Source organism: Oryctolagus cuniculus, chromosome 11 (assembly GCF_964237555.1).
Source record: "Oryctolagus cuniculus chromosome 11, mOryCun1.1, whole genome shotgun sequence".
Lineage (NCBI taxonomy): Eukaryota > Metazoa > Chordata > Mammalia > Lagomorpha > Leporidae > Oryctolagus > Oryctolagus cuniculus.
Genome location: NC_091442.1, coordinates 98827366 through 98855358, shown reverse-complemented (window position 1 = coordinate 98855358; position 27993 = coordinate 98827366). Strand labels below are relative to the sequence as shown.

The 27993-nt window shown below is 46.3% G+C and overlaps 1 protein-coding gene across 1 annotated transcript; it reads left to right on the top strand.

Moving 5' to 3' along the window:
• On the top strand, positions 1–25456 carry HAL (histidine ammonia-lyase). Its single transcript, XM_002711211.5, has 20 exons — positions 1–635; positions 1220–1280; positions 1391–1418; positions 1749–1823; positions 1924–1996; positions 2086–2152; positions 2448–2485; positions 3115–3240; positions 5040–5179; positions 6944–6991; positions 7712–7859; positions 8664–8759; positions 8858–8916; positions 10785–10865; positions 11736–11801; positions 11878–12043; positions 15329–15463; positions 21472–21580; positions 21679–21748; positions 24719–25456. Exons 1-20 carry the CDS (start codon positions 389–391, stop codon positions 24857–24859), a joined length of 1974 nt encoding a protein of 657 aa, XP_002711257.1. The 5' UTR covers positions 1–388; the 3' UTR covers positions 24860–25456.
• The last annotated feature ends 2537 nt before the right edge of the window (positions 25457–27993 follow it).

The window sequence follows — 27993 nt, the reverse complement described above, 5'->3', positions numbered from 1 at the left end:
AGATAGAAACCAGGGCAGCGGGAGAGACACTGGGCACCCTGACCACAGGGCAGGCGCAGCAGAGCCCAGAGGGACTGGGACACTGCCCCCCCCATGCCCCCGGGCAAGGTGGTCTGGGGACTGGGTCACAGGTGGACAGGAAGCCCACTTGCCTTGGGTCTGCCTCTCCTGCCCCTAACTCGGTTTCAAAAAACTGAAGAAACCCCTGGGGTGCTGATAAATATTTGTCCACCACACGAATGAGTGAAGGAGAGGGAGGGGCGGAGTTGTGAAAGCTCGTCCCTGGCCTCCCAGCCAGCTGACCACACCCCAGCTGACACTCAGGGATAAAACTCTCCCCTCCCCGGAGTGTCGCCTCACGGGGCCACAGGGCTGCAGCCGCGGAGCCATGCCCAGGTACACGGTGCACGTGCGCGGGGAATGGCTGGCAGTGCCCTGCCGGGATGCGCAGCTCACTGTGGGCTGGCTGGGCCGCGAGGCCGTGAGGCGCTACATTAAGAACAAGCCAGACAATGGCGGCTTCGACTCTGCTGATGCCGTGTGCTTCCTGGTGCGCCGGTGCAAGGGCCTGGGGCTGCTGGACAATGAGGACCCGCTCGAGGTGGCCCTGGAGGACAACGAGTTTGTGGAAGTGGGTGAGTGGTGGCAGGGGAGGGCTTGGTCCTCCCTCCCCCCCTCAGGGACAATGAGAAGAGGTGGCGCTTGCAGTTGGCTTGCTCTGGGTATGCACCTGCCATGCCTCTGGGTCTCTCAAATTCTCACACAACCCCAAGAGATAGGCAGGATTCCCACGCCCTCTGACATCCAGCCAGGAAGGTAACTCGGAAGAGGTAACTTCCCCAGAGTCAGCTGGCTAGACAGTGACAGAAGCTGGACTTGACTCCGAGACCACAGGTCTGCACCTCTTTGCTGTCACCGAGTCCTTCTGAAGAGCCCAGTGGACTGGAGGCAGGCAGGACAGGGGCCTGGGGAGTTCAGATTAAAAGGAGCTGAAACAGAGTGGGGAATGGAGGTGGGAGGGATATCTTGAACTGGCATTGCACCCTCAATGTCTGCACCCCTGCCATTGGCTGTCCTTTGCTAAGATGCTCACTTGAAAGTCTTTGAAATCTAAGCAGTCATTTCTATCAAATTCAAGGGCAGTCAAATTCAAGGCAGATGCCTTGGCCGATAGCAGCTCTGGGGTGATCTTTAAGGGCCCCCCACATTCTTGTTCTAGTCATAGAAGGTGATGCGATGTCCCCCGACTTCATTCCGTCACAGCCAGAAGGAGTTTACCTGTATCCTTTCCTGCCGGCTCTATGCTCTGCTTGGGGGCGGGGTGCCTCCTGCCAGCGGTGGGGCTGGGGCACTGGCACACTACCCAGTGTTTTCCTTTACCTGGCTGCAGATACAGCAAGTACCGGGAGCCAGAGAAGGTAAGCTTCAAACCACTTGCTTTTTGCCCAGAAAATTCAGTCTCCCTCCTCTCCATGTAAGGAGCAAGAGGGCCAGCAAAATTTCTGAGCAAACACAGGACAAGGCTGTACCCAGCTCTGTGCAGCCGGAAGAGCTAGGCTGGGAAAAGCACGATGATGCTTCTTCTTTTCTAACTTGCCCACCCCAGCCTCTTCTGGATAAGTTAATTCCTGTTGCACAGCAATGATGAAATTTCTGAAACAGCAAAGTTTGGTCCACAGGAAGCTTTGCTGCTCTTGTTGGAGCCATGAAGCTGTTCACAGTCTCAGAGATTTCCTTCTTTTGTCCAGTACATTGCCTTAGATGGGGACAGTCTGACCACAGAGGATCTGGTGAACTTGGGAAAGGGACATTACAAAATAAAGGTACTGGAGGAGGCAGGGAGGGAGGGAGGCAAATCCTCTGGCCGTTTGTGCTGCAAAGGGAAGTCTTTAACACGCTCAGTTTTGACCAACCTGTCACTAGCTCACCTCAATTGCTGAAAAGAAGGTGCAAAAATCCAGGGAAGTCATAGACAGCATCATCAAAGAAAAAACAGGTATTGTTGTCTTTATGTTACAAAATTCTCTTCCAACACACACACAAATCCCTTGTGTCTGATTGTATAATGTTTGGTTTGTATTCTAGTTGTTTACGGAATTACTACAGGTTTTGGGAAGTTCGCCAGGACTGTCATTCCCATCAGTAAGCTGGAGTAAGTTGAAAACACAAGAACCTTCAGGTTCTACCTGCTGCCATCTTTGAGATTTTTTTTTTCAACAAGGGGAGTAATTCCCATTAGCCCCAAGGTACCCATGAGCAGGCTGGCAACTTGGGTTCAGTGGCCAAGAAAGGAGTTGGCATTGAAACCAGACAGGTTGGCTTTGTCCATTGCATCTGGCCACCCTGCATCCCTTGCAAAGATTGAACTGTGCTTCCCTTCATTTTCCCAGAGGAAGAGACATTTTCACTGCATGATATCTAAGAGAGCCTTAACCTTTCTCTTCCAGGGAACTTCAGGTCAACTTAGTGCGTTCACATTCTTCAGGTAAATCGTTTGGAGTGTCGGGTGCCTCCTAGGTCTCATTTAATTCAATGAATAACACAGAGCACAGTGGAGTCAGCCGGAAACAGGTAGTGCATGCCAAGGACAAGGTGCTGGGTGCAAGAGGAAGGGAAGCAGAGGGCATCAGGCAAGACCACCTTTCAGCAGAGCCCCAGGGAAAGGAACGGGCCAGGTGGACTGACAGGCTTGGACAGGAGCACATGTCCATCCCGCGGAGAGGGTGCTGCGTATTCAGGGGAGGGAATGATGGCTGTTGCTCAGGCCATGAGTTGGGATGGGCGAGGTGGGATGGGAAACTTGGTCAAGACTTAGCATCCATCCCATGGGGATGGAGCTGGCGAAGGAGTCTGGATGCCATTCTGCAGGAGTTTGGGAACTGGGGGATCCCAGCGACATTCCGGGGATGGGGAGGTGAGAAAGTGAATCTGGGCCTTTTATCTCTCTCTGGAAGATGGGGCTTTGGGATGCCAGCCAGGCAAGGAGAGGGCAGTGCTGCTGTCCATGTCAGGAGAGAGAACGGACCACAGCAGGGAAGCGTTGAGGCATGGAGGCAGCCAGGAGGTAGAAAGGGGTTTGGCTTTCTTGGCAAAAACATGAATTCTGTTTTGAAGGTGTTGGGAAACCCCTAAGTCCTGAGAGGTGTCGGATGCTCTTGGCTTTGAGGATCAATGTCTTAGCCAAAGGATACAGTGGCATTTCCCTGGAGACGCTCAAGCAAGTTATCGAAGTATTTAATGGTAATGCAGGGGGTCCCCAGGTTGACCTTCCACTGAGGCTGGGCATTCCCACAGGGTGCCCTTGAATGACCAGATACGGGGGGTGGGGGAGGGGGATCGGCTGAGCTAAGAAGACAAAGTAATTGAGATGAATAGGAAGCGGCTTGGCAAGAAGGAAGGCAGATAGGAGGGGCAGGGGGCAGTGCCGCTGAGATGGTTACTCCCACGATGGTTACTCCATCCCCCATCACCCTTCACTTAGCATTTGGCATCTTTAGTACAACAAGCACCTTACATCTGCCCCCATATTCAAGCCTAGTGAGAAACTCCAGTTCAGGGGTGCTCGTGTGTGGTTAGAGAAGTAGCAGCGGATCTTCCGGGGAACACAATGGTTGCTGGATGTCCATTTCAGACATTCAGAATTTTGCCATTCTGGTTGGTGCCTTGGAACCTAAACTCTCAGTGCTCCCCATGTGATGGAAGAGTCAGACCTGCACTCTGAAATCCCACTTCCTGCCAAGGGCTAGGGACTCACTGGTAATCATCAAGCCAAGTAGTGGCAGAATTTGATAACAACTCACTTCTTTGGAGCTTGCTTTTTGGTCAGGAAAATTCCAGTGTGAGAGCCAGATTTGCAACGCTTGGGAGGCCTTGTTCCTCTTCCCTGATAAAGAGAAGCCTTGTAGGTCAGGGAAGCTCTGGGGCTCCATGGGGGAGGAATGGGAGGAGAAGCTGGGCTAGGCAGTCCCACAGAGAGGAACACATGCAGAGTTTCCCATCCTATGCATGCAAATGACCCATGAATATGAAATTGAACAGCAATCTGAGTGAATAATTTATAGTAGAGAAGGCTGGGCTGAACAGATAAGTTGTGATCCCAATACCTATTTCTACTCCTACCCTGCTCTGCCCTGTTATAAACCTCAAATCCCATTCGGTCAGACTGCAGACTCCACGCTTGAAGTCATCTGTTCTTGATGGGTGACTCTAAGGTCCCCCTGGGTCCCTAGAGCCCTGAGACGCCCCGAGGGCAAACCGATCCGGAAGCTGGCCCCGTGCATGGCATTGCTCTCTCCAATGTTAACAGTTGGAAAAGACACCGCTATCAAGAGTCTAGTGTTAGTTTAGAAAAATGAAACCTTTGTTGGTAACATTTTTGGGAATTTCTTACAAAATCATACGTGTTTACTTATAAATGGTGGTGGGTGGCAAAGTGGGTGACTAGCAAATAAGGAAGACACTCAGTTGCCTAAGACTTGATCTCCCCAGAGAGCCCTGTGGACACTGTGGTGTGCCATGTCCTTCCAGAACATTCTATGTTGCTTTCCTAATGTTAAACAGTCATATATTTCCAAAGACTCTCCAAAAGCACTTAGTGGCTTCCTACCATTCCATCACATGAATGTCTCTTAACTCCATATTTAGATAATTTCTAACTTTTTATTCTCACAAGCAAGGCTGTAATGAACAGCAACTAGTTCCTGGTCATATCTTTAAGATACACCTCCAGAATTTGTAGAAGTGGAACTGTTTGGTCGGGTGCCGGCATGCACATTTTGAAGGCTAGGCTCCCAGAAGGGTCCTGCTTACTCCCTGCTCTCTTCCTCCTTCCTCCCCTCACCTCTGCCCTCCCCCGCCAAAGCAGCTCAGCTGGGTCCCTTAAGCATTAGCTGTGCCTGAGAAATTCTCTTTCCCCCGGTATTCATGGCCAGAGTCATCCTAGATGGAATGGGGGCAGGCAGGGGTGGGAGGTTCCTGGCAAAGTGAGAACATCCAGAATGTTGCCTTCCTGAAGTAACTCGTGCCTTCTTCTCTCCCAGCCTCCTGCCTGCCTTACGTCCCAGAGAAAGGAACCGTTGGTGCCAGTGGAGACCTGGCCCCACTCTCTCATCTGGCTCTCGGCCTAATTGGAGAAGGGAAGATGTGGTCTCCAAAGAGTGGCTGGGCTGACGCTAAATATGTAAGACTTTTCTAGCAATTTCCATGTGCAGTTATTTCCCTGGGTTGGACAATGGCTGGACATGGATGGTTTGTGCACTCACTCCTTTCTACAGCCCAGTGAGCGGGGGCCTCTGCTGTCTTTATTTTATAGATGAGACAACTGAAGCTTAGAAGTCAAACTAGGCAAGCCTATTAACGTCCACCCTGACTGTCAATCAGTTTCCCAGAGTTGGTGATTACCTTGGTGGAAAGGTACACCCAAGAACTTATTGTGCACCCACAAGGCTGACAGTGCCTGTGCGGGAGGTCACATGGTATCACAACTTTACTCAGGAGCTGGTCTCACAGGTACAGAACTGTGGATCGTAACACTCACCAGATGGCCTCTGGGATGCAGGTTCCACTTTTCTGCAAGCTCCTGAGGCTTTTATTTAATAATGCCTTCATATTTTTCTCACCTGTCTCCAAATTCCATCAGAGTAGAGCAAAGCATCAATGAAAGTTTTATCTCTGGGCAATTGCTGGGAGGCCCCATACGTAAGTGAAAGAGGCAAGGAGCCAAGGAAGAAGCTGCTAAAGGGATAATGACATATATAATAATAATAATAATAATAATAATAATAATAATGGTCCTGTGGGTTCCAGGTAGTCTTTCTTCCATGCAGCTTCCCCTGTCTCTGCTGTCAGTGAACCCCCAATCACCTTCACACAGCAGTCAGGCTGACCTTTCCCAATAGCAAACACAGCTTGTTCTAGCTGTGTTCCAGCAGGTTTTCCATTGTCCATTGCTAAAGTCTAAACTTAAGGGGCTTCTAAGAGTCTTGCTTGTCATGCAATCCCCCTAATCTCCCCTATCCAGGGTTCTGCATTGTAGGGACTGGAATGTGCTGGTCACTGAACCAGGTGCCCCGTGCAATCACACCTTCTCCTCCCCGCACCCCCGCCTCTCTCTGGTCCCCTTCAGAGAAGTCCTCCAGGTAGCTTCCCTGTGGATCCTCTGCATCTTCTCCCTTCCCGGCCCCACACCTTGTGCCCTTCCTCTGTACTCTCCCAGCCTCCTAGGTGATCATTTTCCACTGCACGCTTCCTACTCCCTGCATCATGGCCCTAACTACCCTTGAATTTCTGTCTCCATTTTTCCTTCCCCTAGCCCTAGCCCAACTCCCCAGACAGAATCTGCCTGTGGCGGCTACTCTGATCCACTGGTGAAGATAGTCAGTGCCACTGGTTCTGCCTTTCTGCTTCTTGAAATGCCCCCTTCCCCTTCCCTAGCAAGACCTTAGCTACTCTCTTTGCCCCTGTTCTCCTGGGGTTCTGTGCGCATCTAGCAGAGGGAACTCCATAGACCCTTCCTGGTTGGTGCTCCTATATCTGCCACTCAAGTTTTGCTTAGAGGTTCTGCCAGAGTTTGGGTCAACCATAAATGGGAGTAAAGGGCTTTTAGGTCATGCCCTAGAAGCAGGGAGCAAGGACAGTCAGGAACCCAGCTTTAGCCTGCACAGGTGAATCACTAAGGTAGAAACTGAACACCAAAGACCTAGAAATCAGCATTTAGAGTTGGTTCTGCAAACAGAAAAAAAGTCCCCGGATTAAGTACAAAAATCAGTTGAAAGGCAAGTCTGCTTTCAGATCGAAGACCAGAACTAGAGGCAAGGTGTGTAGGTCTGACCTTCCATCAGACAGACCTTTGGCCTCAAAGGTCTTTTATTGGATTCCATATAAAATCAGAAATAGGCTGCTAGTTCATTAGATTCCCATTTTCGTATTTGCAATCATTCTACAGGTTCTGGAAGCCCACGGATTGAAACCAGTGGTTTTGAAACCAAAAGAGGTAAGCAGTCAAGGCAAATTCATTCCTATTAAGAGGCCTTTGTTTATGCCATGGTTTTGGTTTTAGGATCAGTGTTAATGGTTCCTGAAAGTGAAAGTGGGGTACCTGTTTCTTGAAAGTTGCTCACTGAAGAAAGGGCACTTGGAAGATTCTTTGTGTTAAAAATCTAAGGATCCCTCACAGAGACTCTAAGCCAAACGTCCTGGGCCAGAATTGTTCCTGGTTGACTTTACTGTGGGGCGATGTTAAAGAAGAAATGCAGAATAAAGAGCTAAGAATTCTATCAAAGTCCTTCCAAAAGTTCATGGAAAAATGGCATTAAAATGGAAGTTTGTTTTGGCACAAAAATTTCAAAAGCCATGCCTAACACGGGGTCTTCAAAAAGTTCATGAGAAAAAGCCAAGTGTGGAATTCACAACTTCTTCGCACCAAAATAAACCTATCTTTTAATGCCATTTTCCAGGATCTTTCTGAAGATCAGATGCACAGTCCACACTCCAGAGCTAGCTGGGGAACTGGCGTCCTTCCCAGGCACCATTTGGAAGGAGGGGTACTGACAATGTCACACTTGACACCACGGATCCCTCAAGTGCTTAAATAAGCCTCAACGCCCTGCACTTTAGGGAACGGGAATCAGCCACTGGCCCATTGCTCTCTTAGACAAAAGCAAAAGACACAAACTCCACTTACAGTAGGAACCTTTTCCCTCCCTCCCCGAAGGGCCTGGCACTCATCAATGGGACACAGATGATCACCTCCCTGGGCTGCGAGGCTGTAGAGAGAGCCAGTGCCATCGCCCGCCAGGCAGACATCGTCGCCGCCCTGACCCTCGAGGTGCTAAAGGGCACCACCAAGGCCTTTGATACAGGTCCGCGTGGTTCTGCCACCTGAGGGTGGGGGTGGGGCTGGGGGGCAGTGGTCAAGGTCTTCAAACACAGGGATGGTGCGAGTGGGTGGTGAGGAAGGAGAACACCAGGTGCCTGTGGCACATCCAGGGCGGCCACAGCTTCACCTGTGTTGTGCTGCACCCGGCCCTGGAAGCCAGCACGTTGGACAGATGTGGCCCTGAGGAGCAAGTGAGTCAGAGGGTCTGGGCGGCCTCAGGTCCAGAGTGGGAGAGGATGGAGCTCAGTTAGGAAACTGGGTGAGAAAGACTACAGAAGCTGTAGCTCATTCTGCAGGTAGTGAATTGCAAAGACTCTGCAGCAATGAGAAGTAGGACAGGAAATGGTCTCAAAACGACTTTGAATTAAGTGAATTAAGCCACTATTAGGCCCTTCTATTATTAACCCATTTCTTTTTGTATTTAGTTCCTTATTGCAAATGTTTTCCCATTTATCAAGAAGTGTTGTGTTCTCTCTGAATCACTTCTAAAACTTTTTGACTCATAATACTTGTGTATATTTACGGGGTATAGGAGCTCAGTTCCTTGGAAGGCAGGCCCAGTGTCTTGAGTTAAATTCCCAGTGAGAACACATAATTTGCCCTCAGGTGTTTAAAATGGGAAGAATAGGCACTGAGAACATTTTTGTTTCTGCAATGAAATTTCAAACTCTCCGAGTAGTGGTCAAGGACCCCCGGGACTTTTGAGGGCTACTGTGGGTAGTCCTGAGGCCAATGTGGTGGCTGGTTCTGTTACCAAGATTGCTCTTTTTTGCTTCATCAATTCTAGACATTCATGCTGTCCGCCCACATCGTGGACAAATTGAAGTTGCTTTTCGTTTTCGGTCACTCTTGGACTCCGACCATCACCCATCAGAAATAGCAGGTCTGGGCGTGTTTATGTGAGTGGGCTGATTTGGTTGCATGTTTTGGGAGAGAACTGGTGATGTATGTCCTATCTTACCCTCTCCATGTCTTCCACAGAGAGTCACAGGTTCTGTGACCGGGTGCAGGATGCATACACCTTGCGCTGCTGTCCACAGGTAAAACCAAAAACCCCAACAAAGTTTTTCTCCCCAAATTCAGAGGGGAAATGGAAAAAAAAAAAAAGAAGGTGTTAGAAATCCATGTAATGGTCTACTAGAGTCCACATTTTTTATTGCCTCTTAAAAATTATGTCTCTGGTACGACTAGCGAGCAAATCATTGTGAAGTTTCGATTCATTCCCTGTGGTAAGCTCATCTTGGAATGGCTTCGCTCCTTTCCTTTCAGTGTCATCCAGCGGACACCTTCCTTGTTGATCTAGTGTCCTAACATTTTTCCAAAGAGATTTATTTATTTATTTGAAAGGCAGAGGGAGAGAGGTGTTTCATCCTCTGATTCACTCCCCAAATGGTGTCAACAGCAGGAGTGCCCAAACTTATAAAAATTTTTATTAATGACATCATCACAACCAGTTAATAGAGTTTTACTGGTTCTCCCTGTTAGATACAAGTTGAACCAGCCAGCCAACCATGTTCATGGTGAAGTCTAGTTATATCTTTTAAAATTCAAGAGCATACCCATGGTTACTGTATCAGTATTGACAGGTGTAAACCATTACATATGAATATGAGGCTTAACTTATTAAGCAAAGCAGATCACCTCAGCTGACATTAGGAGCCCTGTGTTGCAGGTGCCCATTGACATGTGGCAGTTAGTTCACTGAGATTAGCAAACAACATGTCAGCTTGTGCAAGCTCCAGTCCTTACTGTCATACAGAGCGCTCCCTAGGGCTAACACTCTCATTTCCTTTTACTCAGCAAGCTGTGTTCCAGCTAGCTTCTTAGATGACACATCAAAAGCATGTATGGGAAAGAACTGCGCAGTGAGTTCAGCAGTAAGAAGTCCTGGCTTAACGCCTCCCTGTTTCTCTAATAAGGACAGCAGACTATGTGACAGGCGCCATCACAGGGTCTCCCGTGTCTGTTACTTGATTTTCCCAATGATGAGACAAGTGTTCTTCCTCTCATTTTGCAGCTGGGAGTAGAGGCACAGAGTTAAGTACTTTGCTCTGGGTCAGTCTGATCACTGCATCTTTGCTTTCTTGACTTCTGAGAGTAGCCAGAGAGGCAGGTGCTACTTTAGAACGTGGTGACTGGCTTTGGCTTGCCTCAGGGGAGCTGCCTTGTTTTCTGAGCTTTTCTAATATGGTAACTTTATGCTTCACGAACTTAACCCTCCTTGGATAATAGCTACCATCTGAATGGTCTCTATAGGCCATGCCCAGGAGTTGGTGTGCATATGGTAAGTTCTGGGGTCTGTCCTCTAAGTCTGTATCTCTTTCAGCTGTTAAATGAAGTACATTGTCCAAAGTTCTCCGAACAACCTGGCCATGAATCTGCCTGTGTGTCTGCATTCTCCCTCTTCCACTGTGCTGTTTTAGATCTTTTTAGATCAGATCTTGTTTAGATCTGTTTAGATCAGCTGTTTAATGTGCTGACATTAGATCAGCTGGAGACTGATCTAATGTCAAACCTTGTTATGATGAATTGATTCTAATTGGTTTCAGTGAGAACCAGATGACTTTTAACAAAGTTCTCTTCATATTCTAAATGAATAGAGGCTTCAAAAAGTTAGTGGAAAATGGAATTAAGTTTATTTCAGTGCAAAAAATTTTAAATCCATGCTTACCAGCAGTCTTCAAAAAGCTAGTAGACAATGCTTATTATGAGGAATTTCAAATTTCTTCACTGAAATAAATGTATCTTTTAATTCCATTTTCCAGTGTTTTGAAGTCTCCCCATATATTTCCATGGTTATAATTGCAAAGCACTTCCTGGGGGAAACACTGAAGGTATTATCCTATAAGGGTATTGGTGCCTTGAAGGAAATCAATTGGTCATCTATCTTATTTTGATCATATTTTAGATCCACGGGGTTGCAAATGACACAATAGCATTTGTGAAGAACATCATTACCACAGAACTGAACAGTGCAACAGATAATCCTGTATCTTTTGAGTGTCTACTAAACTTTAATTATAGAATTTCCAGCTGGCAACTGGAGGATCTACTGAAGCAATCATTTTGTATAGCATCTCAGTTCTGCTCCTTTCATAGAGTAAATGAGTGAGTAACTTCGGCCCACAGATTGCATGGGTGGGCGAATGCATGGAAACAGGAACCATGGGAACAGAGGGCCAGGAGTATTCTTTAGCCCTTGTAGGCAAAAAGGAAGGAGGATCTGTTACTGCCTTTGCCTGCTGATTTAAATAAAGCGCAGAGCAGGATGGAATTATTGCCGATGGTAATAACATTCAGTGGGGACTTAAGTTGCCTTCTACGAAAACAGGCTTGTGAGGACCTATTCGTCACTGTCTTTGTTGAAGGCTGGCCCAGGACCACTGACTATGGAGTTTGAAAGTTCCCAAGATCGATTGGTCTAGACTTTGAGGTGGTTGCTCATCAACAGGTTCCATTCAGCAAATCCTTTATGCAAAAGGCCACAGTGCCCATTTTAATGGATGTTCTGGTCTCCATTCTTAGTCTCAAGCTATGAACATTTTGAGGGCAAATACTAATCACCACATGAGTACAGTCATTATGTGTACATTAGAGCTTAGATATCTCTAATCTCAGCAGAAGACATTTCATTCTGTTTCTTTGGCCCCCAGTTGGGCGCTCACGATTCATCTTCAAGGTTTATTTACTTTTGTGCCCATTGATGTTAACCCTGCACGAGGGAAGACTGTCTCTTCTTTCTACTACCCATGTTTATACAAGGACTGCCACCCTAATGTAAAAAACAGTAGTTTGGGGAAGGAGTTACACTTGATTTGATCAGTCAATGCTATGTTCCAACCTTAACCTGTTTTGAAAGATGGTCTTCGCCAGTAGGGGAGAGACAATCTCTGGAGGAAACTTCCACGGTGAATACCCAGCCAAAGTAAGCTTTCTAAAGTTGCCTCTGACTCTGAACACGTATTCCAGAAGGGGCCAACTGAACTGAGACCTTCTTGCAGGCCCTGGACTATTTGGCCATTGGTGTCCATGAACTTGCTGCCATTAGTGAAAGAAGAATTGAAAGGCTTTGTAACCCCTCCCTCAGCGAGCTGCCTGCCTTCCTGGTGTCTGAAGGTGGTCTGAACTCGGGGTTCATGATAGCCCACTGCACAGCTGCAGCCCTTGGTAAGGACACTGCCCTTTTCCCAAACACAACCCTCGCCGGCCTTGTTACCCGAAAACACCGAATTTTGTCTTTAAATGAGGTCCACTCTTTCAACACTTTTATTTGCATCCTACCACTCTCAAATGTAGCAGGTTGACTCCTTAACATTTTTTTAGAAAAATAAAATAAAACCCAAACAATGTTATACTGAAACATAATAGGACAATATTGGGTCATAAATACAAAGGTGCTTCAAAAAGTTGATGGGAAATAGAATTAAAAGAGAAGTTTATTTTGGTGTAAAAAATTTTGGAATCCGTGGATAGCTTCACAATACACATTTTCCATGAACTTCTTGAAAGCTTTCAGGAAGTTTCAGAGTGAAAAGCAATTTTTTTAAAAGAAAAATTTTACATATTAATTTAGAGAAAGAGAGACAAAGACAGAGAACTCCCACCTGCTGATTCACTCCCCAAATTTTTTTTTTTTTTTTTTGGACAGGCAGAGTGGACAGTGAGAGAGAGAGAGACAGAGAGAAAGGTCTTCCTTTGCCGTAGGTTCACCCTCCAATGGCCGCTGCGGCTGTTGTGCTGCGGCCGGCGCACCGCGCTGATCCGATGGCAGAAGCCAGGTACTTATACTGGTCTCCCATGAGGTGCAGGGCCCAAGCACTTGGGTCATCCTCCACTGCACTCCCTGGCCACAGCAGAGAGCTGGCCTGGAAGAAGAGCAACCGGGACAGAATCTGGCGCCCCGACCGGGACTAGAACCCGGTGTGCCGGCGCCGCAAGGCAGAGGATTAGCCTAGTGAGCCGCGGCGCCGGCCCCCCCAAATACTTTTAATGGTTGGGGCTGGACTGGGGGTGAAGCTGGGATCCAGGAAAACAATCCAGGTCCCCCATGTGGGTGGCAGCAGCCCAGTTACTTGGGCCATCACTGCTCTTCCCAGAGTCTGCATTAGCAGGAAGCTGGAGTCAAGAGCCAGAGACAGGAATTTAACCCAGTTACTCCAATGTAGGATTCAAGTGTCTTAATCACTATCACTCTCTGCAAAGCAATTTGACATTGTGTAAGAGCTTCACCTTTGTAGCTTTTTTCAAAATCTCAATCTGAAGACTCTCAGAGGGAAAAAGACAAAGGTGCTAACAGTTATCATTAGAAACAACCTGAATAATTAATTAAATGATATATGCCAGTAGATACATCAACCACTGAAAATAAAGATATGATTACGATATACAAGATTATCTATAAGTAGCAGGATACCCTCTAAGAAAATTGAGCAATCCGATAGCTGATGTGACTCAAGATTGTAAGAGACAGAAATAATGAATCAGAACAATGCCTGGCACAGAGGCTGTGGTTCTCGTTGATATTTGTTCACTTAATCATCCCAACACCACCACAGGCAGGTACTTTACTCCCTTCGTTGTACAGATGAATACCTGAAGACCTGAGAAGTCAAGTGACTTACCCAGTATTGCACAGCTGGTGAGATATAGAGCAGAAATCAAACCCAGGCATGCGACTCCCAAATCCATGCTCTCACTAAAATTAAAATGAAGAGCTCACCTTAGTCAATAAGTAATCCCTAAACAGAGTTGTAAATTCAACAATAATGCAGTGTGTCCAGTTACACTTGAGTTATCTGGCACATACCTACACTAAAAAAGTATTCATTTTTTAATCTGAAATCCAGATTTCACTAGGGGTTCTGTGTTTTATCTAGCACCCCTACCTACCCCAAAAGGCAGGATAACATGGTGATTAATTAAGAGTATATACCCTGAACCTGAATCCCAACTCTGCTATTTCCTTACCTACAGTATCTCATTGTGTCTCTCAATCCTGTTGATCTCAGTTTACTCCTACACAAAACAAAGATGATAAATTCACCCAGTGGGACTGTGTTGAGAATAAAATGAATTAAACAGAAAGCCTTAGCACTGTGCCTGGCACATCAGAAGCACTAAGTAGGTATTCGTTGCTATTAATAATTACTCCCAACCCCTTCCACGCTTAAGCCTCTGACTAAAACTCAACACAAATAACCAACGAAGAGCCACTGAATTCACTTTCTCCTCTGACCCAGTATCTTCTATTTGCTCATTTGTTTGCTGATTAGAATAGCCCGTGGAAGGCTAGAGATTTCTCACGGTAACACGGTGATGGGGGAGGGGGATGGTAATTGATTTCTAGAGAACATTATGGTCTTAGGAAACCTGGTTTGAACGTGCTGAGCTTCCCAAGCTCTCTAGTGCAGTGGCTCAGCCTGTTTTCATTACAATGAAATGAGGTTTTCCTTTTTTTTTCAGCCACTTATAAGTTATCTTTCTGAACAAGCCTCACCATAGGCTGCTTGTCCACGGGGCCCTCAATTTAGAGTCCCAGGACTTGGGACTTCAGGTGCCAATACCAGGAAAGTTTTAGGCAAACCAAGAGGAGCTGATCACCTCCACTGAAAGCCAGGCATCTCATCCCTTACAGTACAGAGAACAGCTGAAGCTTTCAAGGCCAAAGAAAGAGGAGACGAGACTTTTGAGTTGGACCTTTTCTGACTTCTGAAGCTGGGGAGGAGGAATCCCTCAACCTAGGGCCTTGCTATATAAAGAGTAGTCTTTGACCAACCGTACAGCCATCACCTGGAGTTATCAGAACAGTACAACTCAGGTCCCCCCTAGACTGCTTGTAACAAGATCCTTGGGTGACTCATAGGCCCAATCCAATTTGAAAGACTCCAATGTGGGTCATCCCAAGGGTTCAGCCCATTGCCCTGGTATATCTTTGGCCATCACCAAGCACTGGCTTAAACCCAGAACATTCACTTGTGTTATCATTGAACAGTTGAGCAGTTGAACTGTTAAGGGACCCAGGATCTCTGGGTCCAGCCTCAAGCCTCGAATACCACACGCCTGATTCTAATCCCACCTCTTCTGATGATGCAACTGGATTGCTCTCAAGTACCTGAAAATGCCCATTATGCCTCCCCCCTCCCCACCCCCAAGCCTCCCGGGCACACTAAATGTTTCCAGTGTTTTCAACTCGACTTTATAGCATCAGAATTCCCAGTTCCCCATCCTTGTCTTACCTCAGAACTCAAGATAGCTGTAGAATCCCTCTCACTTTTGGGGGGGAAAAAATCAAACTGCTTCCTTTTCTAAGTAATTTTGTAGAGTCTGGTGCTTGGATCATGGTCCAGAGCTGCTGGCGAGGCCTCCTTGTCGAGGGCCCTTTGGGGGAGCCATGTGTTGTTTGGTGGTTTATCCTCTTGGGGGTACTACCTAGCTTGCATTGGTCTCTTGCAGTTTCTGAGAACAAGGCTCTGTGCCACCCCTCGTCTGTGGACTCTCTCTCCACCAGCGCTGCCACGGAGGACCACGTCTCCATGGGCGGGTGGGCAGCAAGGAAGGCCCTCAGGGTCGTCGAGCATGTGGAGCAAGGTAACAGCAGTGAGTGGGAGGTGCAGGCCACACGGACACACTTCTACACCGGTGGTTCTCAAAGTGGGATCTCCACTGGCAGCCTTGGCACCACCTGGGAGGTCGTTGGGGATGCAAATCCTCAGGCCCCTCCCAGACCTAGGGAGAAGATGGGATCAACCTGTGTTTGATCAGGTGAGTCTGATGTTGCCAGGTGTTCATGCAGAGCTAAGCAGTTCGCTTGGCTGGCTTTTTAAAATGAAGCTTCACTTTTCTTTCTTCTTATTAAGATTTATTATTTTATTTATCTGAGAGATAGAGTTAGAGGGAGAGAGGGAAGGAGAGAGATCTTCCATCTGCTGGTTCATGCCCCAAATGGCCACAGTGACTGGGACTGGGCCAGTCCGAAGTCAGGAGCCAGGAGATGGGAGCTTCATCTGGGTGTCCCATGAGTATACAGGGGCCCAAACACTTGGGCCACCATCTGCCACTTTCCCAGATGCATCAGCAGGGAGCTAGATCAGAAGTGGAGCAGCCAGGACTCAACTGGTGCCCATATGGGATGCCGACTTCACAAATGGCAGCCTAGCCCACTGCACCACAGTGCTGGCCCCTTAAAATCAAACTTTTCCAATGTATTCAAAAAGGGAGATTCCTGTCGTGAACTCTCACCCACCTGTTTGAATGGTTAGTACATTTGCTTCACTTTTTCTTTTACTTTTCCCAAATTATTTCAAATGTCATATTATTTAATTCCTACATATGTTCTCTTGTAAATATGAATGCTTTCTTATCTACCATGATGCTATTATCACCACCAGCAAAATTCAACAGGAAGTCCCAGTCCCACCACATTCATAGCCAGAATTTCCCATTATCTCAGTGTCATTGGAGTGAGTTTGTTCGAGTCAGGTTTCAGAGCCCGTGTTTTAAGTTTGGTTGTCATGGCTTCTTTTATTTTTTTTTATTCATTTGAGAAAGAGACGGGGAGTGGGGGGCAGGAGGATGCTCCAGTGTCCTGGTTCCCTTCCTGAATGCCTGCAGTGGTCCCTGGGGGTAAAGTGGGAAGCCAGAAACTTGACCCAGGTTTCCCATGTGGGTGGAAGGGAGGTAACTACTTGAGCCGTGACTGCTACCTCCCAAGGTCTACATTAGCAGGAAACCCAAGTCAGGAGCCAGAGCCAGCCAGGTATTGAACAGGCACTCCCTCATGGGACATGGGCATTTTAACCACTAGTCTTAATGCTCACTCACTTACCTTTCTCTTCATCTAAAACAGTCCTCTCGCCTCCCCCACTCCCTCACTTCCTCCCCTCAACACCCTTCATGCCATTGGTTAGTTGAAGCATCAGGTTAATTCTTCTGTAGAAAGACTGACATTGTAGATTTACCTGTTAGCTTCCTGTGGTGTCGCTTTTGATTTGTTCTTTGTCCCCTGCATTTCCCGTCCATTGCAGTTGTCCCTAAAGACTTGAAAAGCTTTGCTTACAACCTTTCTGGCAAAGATAATTCATAGGGAGAGCTGTGCCAGCCAACTTCTCTCTGCCTTCTCACTGATATTTTTTGTGTTGTTTCATTTTATAAAGGGAAAAAATTGGGATTTTTAAGGCAGCATTTTCTAAGTTCCTGAATTTATGTTACAGTACTGGAAGCAGTTGTCTGATATTTTAACATAAGTGTGAGAGTTGAGAACCTTCTTTTTGATAAGAGCTGCGTTGAGATATGATTTACATACCTTACAATGTTTAGCATATTCACAAGGTTGTATAACCGTGGCCACAGTCAACTTCAAGATATTTTTATCAGCCAAAAAGAAACCCTGGGCTATTATCCTCCCATGCTCCCTATTCCCCTGAGTTGTAGGCAGCCACTAATCTAATTTCTGTCTATTATAGACTTACCTATTCTAGACATTTTATATTAAAGGATTCATATGCTATATGTCTTTTGTGACTAACTTCTTCCATTCGGCATGATGTTTATGAGGTCCATTCATGTTTATGAGGTTCATTCATGTTGTAGCACATATCAGTGCTCTCTGCCTCTTTCTGGCTGAATGATGGTCCATTGTATAGGACAGACCAAATTTTGTTTGTCTATCTGCTGAGGGAGCCTTGGTTTCTTTCCACCTTTTGGCTAATGTAACTAATGCTTCTGTGAACACATTTTCTGTATGGACGTAGGTTCTCATATCTCTAGAGTAGAACGGCTAGGTCACATGCTCTCTTTGTGCTCATCTTCTTGAAGATCTTCCAGATTGAAAGTGGCTATGCCACATTAGGTTGCACCTGCTGTGTTTGAAGGAGCCGGTTTCTCCACGTTGTTGCCAGCACTTGTTGGTATCGATCACAGGGTGCTGTGAATGTTCATTGTTCAGGTGGTTTCCCCATTGAACACGTTGCTCTGGCCAAAAGCTTAAAGAGTCACTCTTCTGGATCCTGTTCTGTCCAGTTCATTCACAAATTAACCCCACCTTCCAAAGATGCAAACCAAGCCTCTGTCAACTCCTTCTGATAATCTGCTGTTTTCACGACTGTTTCTCTAGTCACCGCACACGATCAACTAGGGTGAACTTTTGAAAACAGCACTGAGATTACACCATGGCCTGCTGAAAATTTACCAGTTACTTCCCAGTGCTCAGCACAAAATCCAGCCCCCTTCCTGCAGCTCAGGAAGCTCCCCATGATCTTGCTTCTGCCTCTCACTGCCGCCTCCCCCTGTTCCATTCTCTGCCCTGGAAACACAGTGCTATTCTTGGACCTATCAACAAATGCGTCCCCTTCCTTTCTGGTCCTCGCCCACAGCTCTGTCCTAAGAGCTCCCTGTGGCTCTCTTTCTCCCTCCATCTATGTAACTTCGCAGATTTCATCTCTGAAACCTTCCCTCCCCACCCCAACTAAAGCAGCCATCACTGTTCTTTCTCCCCCTGTCTTTTTTTTTTTTTCTCCTAATACCACCTAATATCTATCTCTAAGGCTTATTATTTGCCTTTCCCAGGAAAATATAAGATCCATTAGGGCAAAGATCTTGTCTGGCTGATTGTATCCCTGGATGGCCCTGGAACACCTAGACCACCTAAATAAACACCTAGACGTTTGCATGACAATGAAGACGGTGATACAGCTCAAGAGCAGCAATCTTAGTAAAGTAACATAGGTATATATTAGACTTGGAGGTTGATAAAATGAATACTGTTCAAATTTTAAAACTTTGAGAACATGTATTTGCAATGTACCCAAGTAGCTGGTACTGATATTTATTTGCAGTTGTTTTAGCCAAAAGGCCGAGATTGATATTTATTTGCTTAGGATAGTTTTAATTCATGTGTTTTATACTCTGTTAAGGTGAAGAAAATAATCAGATGAAACTAGATTATGTTTCATAATTCAGATTATTGTCAGTGTGTTTTAAAAATATTTTCAGGTGGTTATTAAATCATGGAATATGATCTTATTTCAAAATACATGAGAACCATGTCAAAAAAAAAAAAACCCAGCTAGATCAAGACATATTGAACCCCTTGAATTTGTAGCAATGAAGTCCATGTTTTTAAAAACATTCCAGTTGATGAACTTAGGGAGAACTGCTGGTTATGCAGTGACGACAAATTAAGGTTTTCCTGACACGTTCCATGTGTCTCCTGCAAGTGTTTAGTTCTCGTTTTTTGTTTTTCAGCTCTGACTTCATCTCTGAGATATGTGCTTCTTCTGAGGAAGCATCATATCACTAACACTTACTGAGCATTCACTGTGGGCATTCAGTCTTTTCACTCATTTAATCCGCACCGTAATTCTAGCAGGAATATATTGTTATCCCATTGTCCAGATCAGAAAACCAAGGCAGAGAAGTTAAATAGTGTACCCAAAGCTATACAGCCAGTAAATGGCAAGGCTAGAACGTAATCCCAGGTGGCTGATTCAAGTTCACTATCTTAACCATTTCCTATACCATCCTGATTAGAAAAGATAAACCCCTATCCTCATAGGTTATCAGACCTACAGTGGCAGGATTATTCTGGATCTGCTCCTGGGGATATTATCTCAAAATGGAATCCCTAAGAGTCAAGAGCAAACTCTTAGTGAAAGGTTTGTAATACCCATGAATATGGGGATTAGACAGTGAGATGGCTGCTTCAGCAATATGCCAGGTTTATTCCAGACGTCTAAATGGCTTTACATGACACTATCTCTTCTCACTCACCAACTCCCTGCTCAACTTCTTTGATCAAGATGGATGATAGTGGTTTGCTATCTCAATCTTTATGCGAATTTCAAGTTGTTTTTGGTCTTGCAATTCCTTTGGCTAGAAACACCTGGCACATAAGCCTTCATTCAAGGTCTGAAAGAGCCAGAACAAATGGTTGTGGTTGTCCTAGAACACATTCTATAATGTCCATTCCAAACTCTCAAGTTTAAAGACTCCCTGTCGCTCCCCCTCTTCGCAGAGGAACGACACAGGACCCTGTGCTGTTCTTTTGTCTGCTCGGCCCTCCCCGGGTTGGCTGCCGTCCTTCCACCTCCGTGGAAGGGCGGTTCCCCCTGCCACTTTCCCCACTTCCATGGGGGAGCGGCACACTGCCTGCCAGCTCTCTCGGGGGCTGCTCAGATGTTCCTCAGGTGTTCCTCTTAGATGTTCCTGGTGCATGTTGTCTCTCTCCTCCTTTATAGTCCTCTTCCACCAATCCAAACTCTGCTACCCACACGCCAAGCACGCTGCTCTCCTCCAATCAGGAGCAGCTCCTGCAGCTTGTCAAGTTGGTGAGAGGCAGCTGTGTAGAAGCTGTTTACTCCTCTCCCAGCGCCATATTGTGGGAGAGCAGATGCATAGAATAAGTCTTAATTACAGTAACTTAGTCTAGTCTGAGTTGCTCCCCACAACTCCCAAGTCCACTAAACAAAAACTGCAGAATTTTAGTATCTTACCAACATTAAATTCTCAGTAAAATAATGTTTAGACAATCTTTCTTAGCTAAAAATTCTTATTAAATGTACCATACTTTGTAACAGTGAAATCCATATTTCTCTACATTTAATAGAGTCTAAATGATGGAGAATTTTTATAGAAATATAATTCTAGATTAAACCACTCTGGATTCTGATTGACTTGTCTTTAAATTTATGAAGCATGTTAAGAACACAGGTGGGTACACAAAGGTCACAGTGGGAGAAGATAAAGCTCTAGAATCCATTGTGGACCTAAAAGAAGCTTCATGTCTTCCAGACCAGTACCTTCACTTCACACTTGCATAAGGCACTGAAAACTCTGAAGGTCATGGGTCTTGATGAAATGCACACACTTATCTAATAGGGTGAGGCTCAAGGTTGGGATCAGGTGTTCTTTCTGACCTTCTTCCTGACCAACAAATCTTGATTTGAGGATGTGAATAAGAGGGGCCAGCACTGTGGCTTAGTAGCTAAGCCTCTGTCTGTGGTGCCAGCATCCCATATGGGTGCTGGTTCATATCCCGGCTGCTCCTCTTCAATCCAGCTCTCTGCTATGGCCTGGAGAAGCAGTAGAAGATGGCCCAAGTCTTTGGGCCCCTGCACCCACATGGGAGAACCCAGAAGAAGCTCCTGGCTTCAGATCTGTCCAGCTCTGGCTCTTGTGGCCATATAGGGGAGTGAACCAGCAGATGGAAGACCTCTCTCTCTCTCTCCCCCCGCCCCCGTCTGTAACTCTACCTCTCAAGTAAATAAATAAATAATCTTAAAGGAAAAAAAGGATGTGAATGAGAGAAGATTTTGCTGGGGTACACTAAAGGGGAGCCTCCTGGGTGGGTTAGGGGATCTGATCATCAATCCAGGTGTATGTCTCAATTCTCTCCTTCTCACAGTTAAAGATACAGACAAGAAGTTAGATAAGCAGCTTTAGAATGGCAACAAAGACCCAGGGCAACTTCACTCTACCCACAGATAGAGAACCAACTATCTGTTAGTTCGCCACTAACAGCTGCCAATCCCTGTAATTTTTACTCCTCAAGCAAGAATTCAGACGTTAACCAACTGCTGTCTTGACATTTCTTGCTTTAGTGCTGGCCATCGAGCTTCTGGCGGCCTGCCAGGGCATAGAGTTCCTACGCCCCCTGAGGACAACCACTCCACTAGAGAAGGTCTACGATCTGGTGCGCTCAGTTGTAAGGTAAGGTCAACAGCTCCCTGGCAGTGACACCGTTTCAGACCTGTGCGCCTTGGCAGTACTTACTGTTTGGCCGCTGGGTTGCTGTGTTTGCTCCGTAGGCCCTGGATAAAAGATCGCTTCATGGCCCCAGACATCGAGGCAGCTCATAGGCTTCTGCTTGAGCAGAAGGTAAGCTGGCCACTTGACTTCATTTCAAAGTTTTTATCATGATGGGAAAGCAAAGTGAGAATGGGGGGTGAGTGGATGGAAAAACACGGTTTTATTCTGTTGCCTCCTGGCTGTTCCATGGAAGTAAACACAAAGACAACTTGTAAGGCCACTACAAAGCCATTGATAAACCCTTGAGTGCCTACATTGCACCTAAACACTGACTATTAAAGAATTGTAAGCTGATTTTTTTTTTTTTGAGAGAGAGGCAAAAAGAGAAAGAGTAAGGGAGCTACCACCCACTGGTTGATTTCTCATATTCCTGCTGGATACAGCTCCCCAGCCCTGGCTGAAACTAGAAGCCAGGAACTCATTCCAGAAGTCCACATGGATGGCAGGAACTCAATTACTCGAGTCATCACCACTGTGTCCCAGAGCCTGTATTAACAGGAAGCTGGAGTCAGACATCTGGGTCTGGGACCTGAACTCAACCAAAGTGAAATGCAGAAGTCTTTTTACTGCTAGGCCAAATGCCCACCTTTGAATTGAATTTTAAATGGGAGTTTTGGGGAAAGTATTTATGGGGAGAAAACAACTTTGATTATTGATCTCCCTCCCTGAGATAATCTCTTTCGTTCAGAAGCATGAGAATCCTTCAAAAAGTTCATGGAAATTGGATTAAAAGCTAAATTTATTTCTGTGCAAAATTTTAGAATTCCTTGCAGAGAGAGAAATCTTCAAAAAAAAGTTTGTGGAAAGCACATAATATGAAAAAACTAGATATGGATTTCAAAAAACTTTTGCAGCAAAATAAATATATCTCTTTATTTTCCATGAACTTTTTGACTATCTTCATACTTAATCTTTTTAAGATTTTATTTATTTATTTGAGAGGTAGAGTTATAGACAGTGAGAGGGAGAGACAGAGAGAAAGGTCCTCCATCCACTGGGTCACTCCCCAAATGGCTGCAACAATTGGAGCTGGGCCAGTCCAAAGCCAGGAGCCAGGAGCTTCTTCCGGGTCTCCCATGTGGGTGCAGGGGCCCAAGCACTTGGGCCACCTTCTGCTGATTTCCCAGACCATAGCAGAGAGCTGGATGGGAAGAGGAGCAGCGCCCATGTGGAATGCTGGCGCTAACCTACTGTGCCACAGCTCCGGCCCCTATCCCCATACTTCTTGTGAGAATATCACAACCACCAGGTTCACTGTACATGGACCTGGAGTTGCAGGTTTTTTCTTCAACACTTGCATGACTCTGCCCCAATCTCAGTGGAAAAGACACAGGTTTTCTTTACTGCTTGTTTCTTCCAGGTACATCAACCAAAGACTTACCTGAGAGACACAGATACCTTCCACGCTGACTCATCTTTTTAACATATTTTTAAAAGTGCTTTAAACCTTTAGAATAATTTGTGAGAATTGTGTTCCCTCCATAGGGCAACCTGATTCCCCTCATCATCACAAAGACAGTTGCACTGCTTTTGGGGGGGTGCTTTTTCTCTTTGATCTTCATGCTTGTCATTTCTTAATGTTCCCTGGACCCCCGGGTAGGGGAAGCCACTTGCTGGCTGCTCGTGGAGAGGCTGTGTGTGAGAGGCTGGCCTTTGCATAATGTGTTTTAGGAGGTCATGGAGTCGGAAAGGCTTCCTGGCTGTCCATGGCAAGCAGATAAAAGTGTGAAGCTAAACCCTGGACTTTCCTTTGAGATGATGCAGTGCTTCAAAGAGGAGGCTAATGGGTGGAGGAAAAACTAAAGAAGGGCCTGAGGCCGGGCTTCTCCATCCTAACGGTGCACATGCATTTGCCTGGCATCGTGCAAATGCTGATTCAGATTCTGCAGGTCTGGGGGGGGGGGCGGGCGACTGAGGGTCTGACCTCCCCCAGGTGTTGCTGATGCTGCCGGGGCACAGGCTGCACTTGGGATAGCAGAGGTCAGGGGCACAGGGTCCTCATGGCCTGGAAATAGAGCAATGGGGGAAATCCAATAAACAAGGCTTGCTTTAGAAAACAGTGTCATGGCATAGCCTTGAGCAGCCATCCTTCACTCTGTCCACTGGATCCTCTAGGTTGTACTTGCTTGCTTCCTCTGCTTTGGAAGAGGAAGCAGTCAAAACCTTCATGAGGGAGTGGGATTTAGCCTAGCAGTTCGGATACCCACCACAGTGGAGGACCTGGGTTCAATCCCTGGCTCTGGCTCCTGACTCCCGCTTCTTGCTAACACACACCTTTGCAGGCCGCAGTTGGGTCCCTGCCACCCATGTGAGAGACCTGGCTTGTGTTCTGGCTTCTGACTTCAGCCCAGCCCAGCCCATTCCCTGGTGGCCTCTGAGTGGAATGAATCAACAGATAAAAGTGCTCTCTCTCGCTCTCAAGTGTATATATATATATATATATATATATATTGACAGGCAGAGTGGACAGTGAGAGAGAGAGAGACAGAGAGAAAGGTCTTCCTTTGCCGTTGGTTCACCCTCCAATGGCTGCCGCGGCCAACGCACTGTGGCCGGTGCACCGCGCTGATCCGATGGCAGGAGCCAGGTACTTATCCTGGTCTCCCATGGGGTGCAGGGCCCAAGCACTTGGGCTATCCTCCACTGCACTCCCTGGCCACAGCAGAGAGCTGGCCTGGAAGAGGGGCAACTGGGACAGAATCCGGTGCCCTGACCAGGACTAGAACCCGGTGTGCCGGCGCCGCAAGGTGGAGGATTAGCCTAGTGAGCCGCGGCGCCGGCCAACTCTCAAGTGTATTAAGTTAGAAAGCTTCATGGTAACTTTGGAATAATTTTGGACTTTGTATTCTTAAAGCCTTTAACGCAACCAAGGATTTATGGACACAGATCAGGTGTCAGATGTCATAAAGTAAAAGCAAGCAAACAGCCACTGTGTGTCCAGTCAGGTATAGAGGATGTTTGACTTGGGATGAAGTTGATGTTTGATGGCATGTGGAAACAGCATCGGCAGTATTTCATCTCTGTTTGCTTCCTTCTCAGGTTTGGGAAGTAGCTGCCCCCTACATTGAAAAATACAGAATGGAGCATATTCCAGAATCAAGACCTGTTTCTCCAACAGCCTTTTCACTGCAATCTCTACACAAGAAAGCCACCAAGATCGCCGAGTCTGAGGATCTTTAGTGGGCTTTCTCATGGATCGGCACATCAGATAGCTTAGTTGAACACAAAGCAGTGTTGTGCTGAGAGAAGAGAAGCGGGAGCTTCCCTGGTCGATCAGCCCATCCTACCAGCAAAGTTTACTTCCTTGGAAACTTACTTTGGTTATGCTGGTGGCAGAATGACAGTTGCTAACTTCAGCACTGTGTTCCTGTACGTCAGATGTTTTCAAATAGTAAGAATTTCCTTTTTGTCTTAACAATATCAACAGTTATACTAACTCTTAAAGGAGAATAACTACAATTGCATTGGCCTATTTTTTACTGTTAGCAATAGATGATCCCAAAATTGGAAACAGATTGACACTATCCTTTCCTAAAAAGAAGTTAGCCTTCTGTAGCCCTTATTTTCTATTTGCTTTAACAAGCTCTCCTCTAGTTGACCTTCTTTAGCTGATTATACTATGCTATGCTATGACAAATATCCCTTAATATGCCTTCATAAATAACCATTTGAAGTGATAATTTGTCCTGAAGCTTCTCTTTCTTCTATTAATTAAATCTTAGTAAAGTACAGTGAGTAGATCTTAACAATTAAATACAGAGGTTGTTATAAAACCAATATGAGGGTTTGCATGGAAAGGAGTTAAGGAATGAATATAGAGATTGCTATTTGAGTGGACTTTATTCAGCTGTGTGTTTCAGATTTCTCATGTATCCCTCACTACACATAGCCCCAAAATGTTTAGCATTTGAGCTCAGTAGGCTCACCTCCTATGTGTTAGCACTCAAGTCACATGTTTGGAGTAACCCTTCCGGAACAGGCTCGTGTCACAGATAAGGGACCTGTGGGGTTGACTAACCACCTCTCTGCAATGGTAATCATTACAGTGAGCCCTGTTGACAAAGGTCAGCTGGGACCCTTGGCTGTCTTACTCAATCTGTTTTTCCCCCCAAGAAGATGATTAAGGACTTGGAAAGGATTACGTGCGATTGTTGCAGTGAAGGGTAAGTCAGATGGCCTCTTGGCCTCCCAAGGCTAAGGTCTATGCCTTTGCCCCTGTCTGTGCAGGAGTCTGACACCATGGCTCTGAAAAGTCTGCCCTCCAGCCCCCTGGCAGCAGACTACACTGTGTCCGGTAGTAATTTCACAACAGCTTTCAGTCTTCACAGGAAAATGGCGACCCAAGAGCAGACTATTGCCTACAGCAATGAACAGAGCGAACACTGTGCTGAGGACACTGTTTAGCCAATGGTTGTTCTTGGTAGTGTTCTCTGCTGAAGTGAGAACTCACACAAATTAAGTCAAGTAAGTCTTGTCTACAAACTGCAGTGACCTCACAAGCCCCAGCAGTCTGCTAGCTTCCCTCTACTCCTGAATTCCCACCCACTTCTGCCATCCTTGGGGACACACTGGCACTTTGTTTAGTAACCGACTTGTGACTTCAAGAGAACCCCCAAGATCAATATGGGAAAAAGTCTCAATGGTCTTATGTTGTCCCTTATTTCTTAAAATGTTGTAACAGAGTTTACTTCTTTAATTATTAATATTTTTCACTGCAGTTAAATGAACTTTCTGAAAGATTTAATTAGCAAATGATAACTTTTTTAAAAAATGTGATTGGCTCAATACACTTTTTATTTTGCTATTTCCTGTTGAATAGTGGCAGGAGAGATGGCAGAATCAGATCCCCTTGCCCAGTAGGCTCACCTAGGCTCCTTCACATGATGTCGTGGGGAAGCCAGGGATGGCGAACCCCAAAGCTTTGGAGCTTCCCCACCTCTGCTGTGTCATATCCTGTTGGCCAGTGCCAGCCACACCCCAAGCCTCAGCATAATACCCAAGGGCAGGTGCAGGTGACTTGGTGCCATCCATGGGCCACTGTCTGACCATCTACCACAGACATAAAAATACCATAAATAACCTGAAAATGTTTTTAAAGATATTTTTTACACTACTTTAAACTTATGTCTCATTTCCGGGTCTGGTCACTGGGTTAACTTTTTAATTAAGCTTTATAGTTGTTTAATAAACAGAAGGATCACTTTGCCTTTTTGGCTAATTTTGTTAAAGGCATCAATTTATTAAATGGAAGCACTGGAAAGATGTTGGGGTCTGAAGCCTGAGGCTGGCCCCTGACCAGCAGGGCAGTACAGGCACTCCCCGACAAGGCGAACGGGAGGGGTAAGGTCGATGGGTAATGAACGCACCACAAGCACCCGTGGGTTCTGTCGAAGCAGAAACTACTTTATTGAGGAAGTGTACAGGCTTATAAAGCTTACGAAAGACATGCGCGGTAGGGAAGCCAATCAGTGAAAAGGTCATGCAAGCGTGGGTGGACCACGCACAGGGGCATCTTAAGCAAAGTATAGGGATCATGCACTGTCCACGTGTCCAGAACTGAAGTGGACCTATCCCTACCGGTGGCCCGATCTTACGAAACTTAACCACAGCAGCCACAAACACGCCCCTCTAACATCTGCCAGGCGCCATATTGTAATGGAGATTTTAGGCAATGCCCAACAGAAATACACACAACAAGTGAAGCTGGAGAGCTCAGAGCATTGGCCTGATCAGCCTAAACGTTGTCCCACCCTCTTTGTGTAGTAATTACTTCAAGAAAGGGCTGGGATTGCATTTGCATCAGTGGGATGGAAGAGATTAATTAGAGGTGTCTGACAAAGTGTTGTCTCTCCTGAGAGCCACGGGCAGCATCTTTCCCCCACCTCCTGCTTGACCTGAAGGTGGAGACACAGGGTGGGAGGCAGGGTGGAATCCTTGGGCCACTGCATGGCCGACTGGAAGAGGGAGGGAGGGAATCTGACGCCTCTGCACCTTTGAGCTGCTGGGTAATCCAGCCTCAAAGCCTGTCCTACCTCTGCATCCCCAGTTTTTCAGCCAATTTGAGTCAGGTTTTTGAAAGGTGCAGCCATCACCATCCTACATAGTCCAGCCACTCTGTGGGAGTTAATGTCCATCAACCATCACAGGCAGTCCTGGCTTCAAGGACTTTCCATCTGGTTGGGATTGTGGATGTTATGGCAATTACTATGCCAAGCCTATGTCTTAGGGGAGGACAGCTATTGGATCACCAGGGAAGTCACCAGAAAGAGGTGACAAAGCATGATTTATTAGAGGTGTCCAAGAAAGTGTTGATG

Bases quoted from the DNA above. Each gene is read 5' to 3' on its own strand.
- HAL (XM_002711211.5), top strand. From the start codon at position 389: ATGCCCAGGTACACGGTGCACGTGCGCGGGGAATGGCTGGCAGTGCCC. The intron at 1,281-1,390 runs GTATCCTTTCCT...ACCTGGCTGCAG, and splicing joins CAGCCAGAAGGAGTTTACCT to ATACAGCAAGTACCGGGAGC. The intron at 2,153-2,447 runs GTAAGTTGAAAA...TTTCTCTTCCAG, and splicing joins ATTCCCATCAGTAAGCTGGA to GGAACTTCAGGTCAACTTAG.